Source organism: Dromaius novaehollandiae, chromosome 4 (assembly GCF_036370855.1).
Source record: "Dromaius novaehollandiae isolate bDroNov1 chromosome 4, bDroNov1.hap1, whole genome shotgun sequence".
NCBI classification, from domain to species: domain Eukaryota; kingdom Metazoa; phylum Chordata; class Aves; order Casuariiformes; family Dromaiidae; genus Dromaius; species Dromaius novaehollandiae.
The window spans coordinates 61,842,281-61,852,462 of NC_088101.1; the positions used below are offsets into that span (position 1 = coordinate 61,842,281).

General features: G+C 40.1%; 1 protein-coding gene across 3 annotated transcripts; it reads right to left on the reverse strand.

Annotated features, from left to right (window-relative positions):
* Positions 1 to 894: 894 nt before the first annotated feature.
* TMEM33 (transmembrane protein 33) lies at positions 895 to 9,910 on the reverse strand. Of its 3 annotated transcripts, none has more exons than XM_026093622.2 (8): positions 9,758 to 9,910; positions 9,552 to 9,615; positions 8,289 to 8,383; positions 7,699 to 7,886; positions 6,666 to 6,733; positions 6,028 to 6,161; positions 3,959 to 4,042; positions 895 to 2,750 (listed from the first exon to the last, which is right to left on the reverse strand). In XM_026093622.2, exons 2-8 carry the CDS (start codon positions 9,600 to 9,602, stop codon positions 2,621 to 2,623), a joined length of 750 nt encoding a protein of 249 aa, XP_025949407.1. In that variant the 5' UTR covers positions 9,603 to 9,615; positions 9,758 to 9,910; the 3' UTR covers positions 895 to 2,620. The 3 variants fall into 3 exon arrangements, with proteins under 3 accessions (XP_025949407.1, XP_025949406.1, XP_064367286.1); XM_026093621.2 differs by having other exon boundaries at positions 9,717 to 9,894; XM_064511216.1 differs by lacking the exon at positions 8,289 to 8,383 and having other exon boundaries at positions 9,758 to 9,897.
* Between the last annotated feature and the right edge of the window lie 272 nt (positions 9,911 to 10,182).

Sequence of the window (10,182 nt, forward strand, 5' to 3'; positions counted from 1 at the left end):
AGGCCACAAGCATAAACCCAGGCTTCAGTTTTGTCAGCAAGTCTCAGCAAAGCACGCAAGCAAATGCAAGACTAGCCGAATCAAATTCGATTTTTATAAATCTTCCTCTCCCCAACCCACTTCTAATACTACTTAAAAGCAAAAACTAGCAAGAAATTCCATATCCACATATAAACTCTATTTCATGAGTCTTCCAATTCTCCACCTACTGAAGTCTCATTCATTTAACCCTTTTAATCTTCCTTGCCCACTCAAAGAGTCTCAGACAGTTGGGTCTCAAAACTCAGCATCCATCTCCTTCTGTAATATATCAGACCCAGTTTACGATCTTCGCTAAGATTAACATAATCCCAACCAATAACAGCATACAACCAAAGGAACACTAAGCTGGGCACATAATAAAAGCAGTCTTAGAGCACAAAAACTGGCTCAGAAGTTAAGAGTAATGTTACTCTGCTTACACCAGTTACCAAAGCCTTTATTTGCCTTCCACTTCCAGTATAATTTTAGGTGACCAATTTTATTTTAAAATCACAGTAGTGCGAAGTCTGGTGTCACCACTTGAAAATACGCCACATAACATCAGACAGGGTCTAGAACAGCGCTGAAATACAGATATGATCAGAAGGTGGTCTGGATTTCTGCTCCTATTTGATACCACTTCTGCAGTGCTTATTCTTGAGTTAAATTTTGAAGAAAAGAGTCACTTTATAAGGCAAAAATTCCCTATAAATTCATCTTTTAGAAACACACAAGACACTAATTATTTCTTGATTCAGAAGTGGCAGTGGGGACAAGAGAACATGCACGCAAGACTACATTCTGCTCAACTTCCAGGTTCAAGTATCAGTATGTTCTGTTAGAGAGAAAAATAAGCTTGAAGAGCCTAGTACATTACATTTAACACTCCTTTTATTGCAGTAGAAATTTTAGTTTTTCTAAAATTCTCAAATTACAGGATATACATATAGTGAATCTAGTTGCAAGTCTTAGCAGCTGTAGAGCAGTACTGCATGCAGTTGCCTCTGCACTGTGCAAGTATTCCATAAACAGCTAATCATGTTCAGAGAGCAAGTTCAAGAGTCAAAGACTATCATATTGAGTACCAAAAGCAGGTCTTCATTACTACCAAGAGGTTGAGCAAAAAAAAAAAAAAAGAAAAAGAAAAAGAAAATGTGTATAAATGCATGTCTCTGAACCAACAGACTAATACTTAATACAACTGAAAAGTCAGAATTATAGCCACATCACAAACAAGGTAACAAGTTACAAGAAAATACTTTGTTTCAAGATCGATTTCAAAAGTGTTTCACCTAAGATTGCTCTGACCAAGCAAGAATAAAGTACAGTGCATTAGGAGCTTACAAAAGGCCGATGAATTCCCTTAAGTTTTATGTAATTAAAATATTAACATTTACCATGGAAGATTAGGCAAACACTTTGCCTTAACTTTATGGAAACAGGTTGCACCCTGACAGATAATGTTCTTTTTCCATGACCTACCTTTCAACTGCTGGGTGAATGCATAATAAGCACTCAATTTATTATTCATTTCTGTAGTCATGACACTGCCTTCAGATCAGTAAGATCAGATGGATTTATGCCAAAAAGAATCCTACAGCCATTTGTTTCAATAGATGCCTGAACAGGTGCAATCCTTTATGTAAATTTCCCATCATAATGAGAGCCTCAGAAACTGGAAGAACAATTTATATAGAGCTAGCTACAGATTAATTTTCTAAAAAGCAGACATGCTTGAGCTACCACAGTCTCACATTTGTGGAGACACAAGAACACATTTGCAATGATTCTGAAAAAGTTACTACATTTACATTGATTAGTTCACTTAAGAGATGGTTAAAAGTTTAAGCATTGCATCTTTGTCTCAAAAGCTTACAGGTCAGCAACTTGGCTTGGTAAAACATCTTGTTATGACAACATAACTGTACAGAGTTTCCTGTGGTCAGAGTCTTGAGATTTCTCCCAACTACATGATGTAGGACTATATCACAAGGAAGAAACTTGGAAGAGTTTTTTTTTTTTTTAATAAAAATAAGCTCTCCTTCAGAAAAGGTGTTAGCCATGCCAGCTTGATAGATTTTAATCTATTTTGCTAAATTCAAAGTGGGCCGTATTTTTATATTGAATGTAGTAATTTAGACAAAATAAGTCTATGGACACATTAGTAAGCAAAAGAATACTGTCCAAAGAGTAGTGCATCAGAATGTGTACCAGATGCTGTCCACTGGAGACATTTCACAGTGGCTAGGGTTCCAACTAACAGACTTATGAGCAAAGACTCCTTAAAGCAAACAAACAAAAAAACTTTTAATTAACCTTAAACAATCTATGACTTTTAAAAAACAATTCCATGATTGGGCTTTATCCCTCTTAGCGAGTTTTGGATAAGATGAAACTACTTTTCTCAATTAGCAATACAACACAGTAAGTTTCCAAGACTTGCTTTTGAGATGATAAATTTCATATTATCTCCAAGAGAAGCATATACACATTTTTCTACAGCCTGGAGTGAGATCAGTGTAAAACCAGGAACTTATAATCATCAGCAGACGTACCAGCTGCTCATAATGTTCACATTATATAAATGCCTGAAAGTTGGCTACGCAACAGTTGGTGCCAATCTGCTTATAAAGGAAATGCTGCTGAGGCATAGTCTTCTTACAAAAACAGGGCACGAGGGCTTCATTATTAGATGTTCAACAACAATCCTCAGCTCGGTGAAGAGAGTCCTGAGAATCAGATTTAAACAAAGAGTATTAAGATTCTATAAGCATTAGCCAGAAGTACCTAGCACCTAGAAATCTTTTCATTTACTCATTTTCTCAAAAAATGAAAACTGTAGTTAACAAGTTTCTTTAGAACAACTCCATGTTGCAGTCTCTTGTAGGAGCTTAAGAATTCTTGTCCTTTCATATTTTAATTAACTTTGAAAGCTACTTCCACACAAAGACTGATAAAAGACAGCAGAAAAATTCCACTTTCAAGCAGGGGAACACCGGGGGGGGGGGACGGGACACTTTTTCAAAGGTTATGTAAGGAGCTGAGGGACAAATGAAGTGGTGCATTTGTGTTGCTTCTTGCCAAAATGGACAGAAAGCAAGAACCCTGCACTCTAGAACCAACTCTTAGAAGACAGCCATAAGAAATAAAATTCACAACACTAGTTTCACTTAAAACTACATAAATACCAGCAGAACATCTTGGAGTAGTTGTATTTAAAAACAGTTTTAACACTGCACAGTTTAAATTATCTGTAGATACCAAAAAAACTGCCTTCACTGATTTTTGTTGAAGAAATACCTGTAATAAGATGGAACAATTGATTTCCTACAAAATAGTAGGGAATAGGAGATTAAACCTGCCTCTGCATACCATGGCATCCAAAGCCACTTCCTTGGTACTTTACCAAACTATTTTCTAATGAAGTAGTGATCAGACTGGAAAGCATGTTCAAAAAAATCTTACATTATGCAATGCTTGTCATGAGAAAGTTCTGAGAAAGATTTCAACTTAAGTACATAATGAACATGCTTAAGATCATCCACAAGTTTTTTTCAGTTGATATTACACAGGTTCGTAAGTGTCTATTCATGTACAGAAGTGGACTCGGGCCTGCAATCTAAAAATAAGGCTACCTTTCTGATAAACAATTACAAAACAGTCAAAAGACTTTCTTCTCCAAAGCTTAGTTTTAATCATGCAGGTAAGTCCTGAAAGCTCCCATTCAAGCACAGTACATTTCAGAGAAGTTCAGTTATGTGAAGTATAACCTTGCATTCATTGATGTATTTTTGTTAATATCCACAGTTAATCCACACTTTAAAATTGCCATTTACAGGTTTAGAATTATGAATTATGTATTCATTTAAGAGTGAAAAATTTCTGAATACTGGAACACTAAGCTGTTCAGCATTACCTCCTGAAATCAATTGCTTACCGACAGTATGGATTTCTCCGAGAAGAGTAGCGTAATGTAAGAAATCTATAGTAAATGAATGGCTGGAGCAGACTCCCCTGCCCACTGAAAGAGAAAAGAGAAGTGGACCTTTATATTGACACCCCTCACAAAAACACACACACACCTTCCCCTAATAAAAGTAAGGAAACTACCTGGGCTCAAAAATACCAAGCCAGACTGAGGGACATATTTATTCAAACCATCTAGACTTAATGAAGGAAAACAAAGACAGAAACAAAAAACAAACAAAAAACCCCACAACCTCGCATAAGAAAACTAACAGTACATTTATGAAGCCTAAAGCTTACATTATAGAGCAAAACTGCTCAATAAACCAATCAAAGAAATGCAATATTGCTTTTCTCATATTGATTTTGTATTTATAAAGTGTTTTATGTCTAGATTCTGGTAGTTGGAAAAGAGTTACAGAAGTGACAGCAGAGGCCCATTTAGTGTTAAGCAAAAGCCTTTTGGTCAAACATGGAAGCTGGCTCACATAAAATAGTCCAGTCACAACAGATACTTCCTATCCTAAGCACAGCACTTTGAAAAACTGGGTCTTACTCCTGGAATCTTTTGCAAAACTTCTTATAACACATTGGAGACTATCACAGACATATTGAGATAGTAAAATCATGCTGATATCGAACTACTCCACTTGCTCTGAAACAAGGGTTTTTCATACTTCACAAAGCTGCTGTTCCCTGTGATAGTGCTGTAAAGTAGCAAAAGGGTAGCAAATATATCTAAACTACAGAGGAAATCACAGAAATACCATAAAAGTTTAATTTCATTGACTGAAGTTTCCTTATAAAACACAATATTAAAAGCCCTGTATATAGTTGTACATTACCTGACAGTTTCATTAACTAGAGCTTCTTCAAATATGAACAGGATCTTTACCCAGAAGCATAATACAAAGTGAAAAGGAAAACGAGCTACGGGGAGGGGGCAAGGAAGTCTTGCACCTGGGTAGTAATTACAACCAATTTAATAAGCTAAAATAGCTTACAGAACAGACTTTCAAAAAATTGTATTTATATACAGTTATATACAATTGTGTATTTTCACAACAATTATATTAAAGTACTATAAACTGTATTGACCTTTATGTTATTTTAGATCTCAATATATGACCTTTTAAAACTTTCAGTACCTATTAGATGACTTATCAAGTAGCTACACCTAAATTCTTTGTAAGAGAAAGAACTACTTCTAAACAGAATTTTAAAGCACTTGAATGCTTCAGATGTGGTATACTAAGAATATGTGGCCGTTGGTAAGTGGCCCTAAAACGAAAAAAAAAAGAAATCCATCAAGGGTAAAGCATCAAAGCATTTCAGCTGGCATATCAGGAGACAAAGACAAATTATACATTCTATTAACTTCCAAGAAAATAAAGCCTCCCTTCCGACCCCTCAGGACAAATGCTTTCACTGTGCTATGACTTGTACAGAATAGAGGGCATTTCCCCCCCTCCAAATATTAAAAGGTAATGCCTCCAACTTAAGTGACGCGCAGGCCATTACGCCCATTTGATTTTAGTTGGATTCCAACACACATAAGCCCAAGGTCTCCTAAATGAATTCAACAGGCAGCACACAGATCCAGCAGTCAAAAACAGATGGGATTAAAGGGGGAAAAAAAAAAAAAAGAAGTGTCTCTGGTCAGAAGTAACACAGGAGGGGACATAACTTACTTCTGCTTGCACAATGAAATTTCCGTGCCAATTACATTTCTAGGATCTAAGTACTGAAAAATAAAAGCAGACACCTTCAGTGAAGCTAAAGAACTCAATATTCTATTACACTGACTGAAATTAGACCTACTGGATGGTTTAGATGAGTACGAGTTGCAAGACTGAAAAACTTTGATTTAAACCAACAATCTTACTCATGGTGTGAAAGAGGGTTTTTTTTCATGCTAAATTTGCTTGATCAGACAGAATCATATAAATGGAGATCTCTGTGACCCACACAGAACTTATTGCAAAGAGTAATCTTGTATAGGAAGCTCCTAATTCTGAAAATAGGAATTGCAGTTCTTACCTGAAAAGCATAAAAACCGTAGCTGGCATCAGAAAAATTTCATTGCAAGCAATGAATTTTAGAATATTCTGTTGATTAGCATTCAGTTTCTCCAAAAGATTTCTCAGAAAGGGCAGACTATTTGAACCTCGTGCCTTTAAGGAAGAAAAAAGATTGCCAGAAAACATAAGTTACACAAATCTTCTCTAGCAGGAAGAAATCAAAATAGTATCAACTATCAGTTATGACTCTTCTCAGCATTTTAAGACTAGCTCCCTAGGGACTAAGATTAGTATCCCAAACAACACTATTGGCAGTGTGAGATCCCTCTTAGAAGAATCATTACAAACTTAAGGAACTATAATTGCATAAAGTTAAATTAAAAACATGAAGTCTTGTAAATCCCTCAGGTACATATTTTAGGTTCAACTGCATGTGTGTCCAGCCTTATTCTGTCCAGCCATAGTTGCAAGATATCCCAGACTGGAATATCAGAGGTTAGAGCTAAAGAACTGCAGAAGACACTGTGCTTGAGCAGCAGCTCCACCTGGCAAATATCTCCTCCACTGTAGCTAAAAGAATCCATAGCTGCAACTCTCAAACCTGTTATAAAACCCAAGCACACCATAGTATTAATCAGTATTTTATATCATACTTACATCAAGAACCTTCTTTGTGTATGTGGCAGCATGAAGCAAAGAAAACAGCAGAACTGGGAAAATACTCACTGAAGCAAGTGATAAGGAAAATTATAAGCTACTGAAGTGCTTCACTTCCCCCCACACACACTGATGTTAAAATAACACACGCAGTTTGTTGGCTCTTTACATGAGGTTGGCCAGAATCAGCTATACTGGGTTAAGACATGTATATGTATAACTATTCTGTAGCTGTTCCCTCTGCTTCTTGCATCTTTTCTTAGCAATATGTTTTTATTGATTTTAAACTGTATGTGCAAAAGTACAAAATACAGTTTGACCTTATACATGATTGCATTTCTAGAGAAATGCATTCTTTCTGCATGGAAGAAATGTACAAGGTTAGTAATTAAAATCTATCATATAGACTTAGTCATCATAATATACTTATAAACAGATGTTACAGATTGTGTTTCTTCAAACAACATGCAGTTGCCATCAATTCAGATTTTAGACAGCAAGATTCCTGTGGCAGTCATTTTAAGAGTAGGACATTAAACTAAGCACAGATAAAGAGAAGCCACTTCTTAAATGTCATCTTTGACAAGCCCTGGGAATAAGCCCTTTTTTCAGACTTTATCTGTTTAAAAACCTGTTAACTGAAAAAAAGCTTAGTACTGAATAGTTGTCTCTCTACATGACATATGTCCTACTTATTGTGAAGAGTTATATAAATCCTGTAGTAATGAATTAAAATTATCAACTGCTATTAAAGGATCACATATGACACTGGTCATAAAATCCATTGCACTTAAATCCTGGAAAAACAAAATACTAGGAGCCAGAGGCTGTAGTGCACTAGTTATAGAGATGATTAACCTGAATATGGCTCAGTCAACATAAGCAGCTCCTATTTCACACAGAGTAGATTCTATGAATAGTAAGCATGTTTTAGTTTAAACTGCTTTTACAAATCATGGCACAGATAATGAAAGGAATGAAGTTTTTAAGATATTTTTAAAATTTATGAGGATGACACTTAGGTAAAGGATACTTGTAACAGGGTAGGAATTAACAAAGATAAGAGAGTACAACAGGTAATGGCAGCTGTCCTCCAACAAAGCCTGGGCCAGAAATGCCCTGCTAAGCTGAAAGTGCGGTAGCCTTTGGTGTAGTCGGAGGGCACTGGTTAGAGCATTTGCCAGCAAGGCACGCTGATAAAAGCTTGCTGCTTCATGCAACCTGCAAATTACCAGAGGAGATGTTACCATAAAAACCAAAGCTCTGCTTACGGGACATTCACCCTTGAGAATTGCATCACAATTGCACATTTGAAGCTTTTTCCACTATAAGTATTATTAGCAAAATAACCTCAAAAAACTAGTAACACTGACTTACTGCACGATGCCAAAGGTAAAACAATATATTATTCTACAACTCCATTAAAAAACCTGCATAACTGCCTCCACAGTTGTTCAATGTGTTTTCCAAGTAGATCTAAAATCTGTAAACTGTTCTCACAGAAAGCATCCAGTAAACTGAATAATATATGTTCTTTCTTACATAAAAAAACAACTCCAAGAAAAAAAAGTGTAATATTATAAAATAGCATTTAAAAACTTGCAAAGCAGCTACAATACATACCCTAGAAGAGGCAGGACAAATAAAGCTGAGCAGTAAACAGTGAATAAGCGGGAAATCCACATTGCTGTATCCAACTTGTTAGCCATCAGAAATTGCTACACTTGAAGAGAGGGGAAAAAAAACAAACACAAAAAGCCAGCCCCCCTAGAAGTTAATATCTTAATATTTGCCCACATTCAGCCCCTCCTCCCTTACTAGAGTTCAACTCTCTCTCCAACTTTGAATATAATCAAATGATAGCTTGAAGCAAAGAGCATCTTTTGGCTTTGTGCAATACCCGATTTGTAAGATGTTACTATGAAAATCAAAAAATAGGTAGGCTATGTCAAAATCAAAAAAGCTCTCTTGTACGTTATGACCAAATATAGCGTTAGGATCTTTTATAGAGGTATTTTTCTATATGGACGCACCTCACTAGGCAGCCAACTTATCATGCAAGCTCTTTAGCCCTACTGACTTCTGTCTCTATTGCTGCGAGGCTCCTGTTAGAGCACACTTCACATACGTGAGGCTAAGACTCCATACAGGACTTCTTACAGAGGATGGAAAAAGCGGAGGTCAGTTAACATTCACATAACTATACCAGAAAAAAAGTGACATAGTTTTGGCCTACATATGCTCAGAAGAAAAAAAGAAAGAAAGAAAGAAAGAAAGACAGGAAAAAAAAGAAAAAAGAAAAGAGAGCTTTGAACAGTGATCTAGTGTGCCTCCTGTTGTTGAACTCTGGTTAACCACAGTCCTCTTCACTTCTGACAAATCCACAGGTACCAGAAAGCCTCTAAAAAGGCACAGCTTGCTTTTAGCTATTACGTCCCTAAGACAGACACCCAAACACAGACTTTCAGCTGGAAAAGCTCAAAAGCGTGGCTTGAACTTGAACTAGCTGTTGCAGACTGCTCCTCCCTCTATGACCCTAGACCCCTTTTAAGCGGACCAGAAACTGACTAACTAAACCGCCGGTATCTTCCCGTCATTATCCATTCACCTATTCGCACAACGTAACCGGGGACGCACAGCTACATCCTAGACTGGTTTCGGCTGAGACAGCCCCAGCACGCCCACGGGCAGCGGGAGGGCCACTCCCCGGCGGACACCGCCGGCCCGGCGGCGCTGAGGCCCGGCAGCGCCGAGGCCCGGCCCCGCGCCGGCCCGCGGCCCCGCGCCGCCCGGCCGGCACGACCGGGCCCGGCCGCCCAGCGCAGCCGGCCCCGCGCCCCCGCTGTCCCCCGCGCCGCCCGCCCGCCGGGCCCAGAGGCGCCTCACCACCGCTCCGCCGCCGCCCTGCACGGGCCCGTTCTGCGTGGAGTCCGCCATGGCCGCGCCGCACCTGCGGAGAGAGAAGGCGCCTCAGACCGGGCCGCGGCCGCGGCCGCACCCGCAGCCGCAGCCGCCTCCCGCCCCAGCACCGCGCCGGCGGCGAGGACCCACCGCGAGCAGCAGCCCCGCGCCAGCGACGAGCGCGCACGCACCCAGCCCCGCGGCCGCCTCTCTAGCCGCGCTCCTCAGATGCCGCCGCGCGTCACTTCCGGCGGGGCCGCGAGGCCTGCCGGGCAACATAGGCCTGCGCCCCCTCCTTTCGCCGGCGCTGGTGACGTCACGCTCCGACTTCACCTCGCGACGTCACGGCCCGGCCCCGCCCCGCGGGGAGATGTGGTGGTGCGCAGGCGCTGGGCGGGCCCTGCCTCCTGCCCTCGCGGGGGCGGTGTCCCCGCTGGCGTCATCCTGCCTCACCGCCCCCCACCGCCGGGGGTCCTGGCTGGGGCCGTGTGGTGGCACCAGCCAGGTGGGAGGTCCCCGGGTGACGCTGCGCAGCCACAGGGCAGCACGGTGTGGTGTCACCAGCCAAACAGGACGGGGATGGGTGATGCTGCCACAGGCCAACACCATGGGGTGT

Bases quoted from the DNA above. Each gene is read 5' to 3' on its own strand.
- TMEM33 (XM_064511216.1), bottom strand. From the start codon at position 9,845: ATGTTGCCCGGCAGGCCTCGCGGCCCCGCCGGAAGTGACGCGCGGCGG. The intron at 6,162-6,665 runs GTAAGTATGATA...TCTTCCTTAAAG, and splicing joins ACACAAAGAAGGTTCTTGAT to GCACGAGGTTCAAATAGTCT. The intron at 2,751-3,958 runs GTAAGCAATTGA...TCTGATTCTCAG, and splicing joins CGGAGAAATCCATACTGTCG to GACTCTCTTCACCGAGCTGA.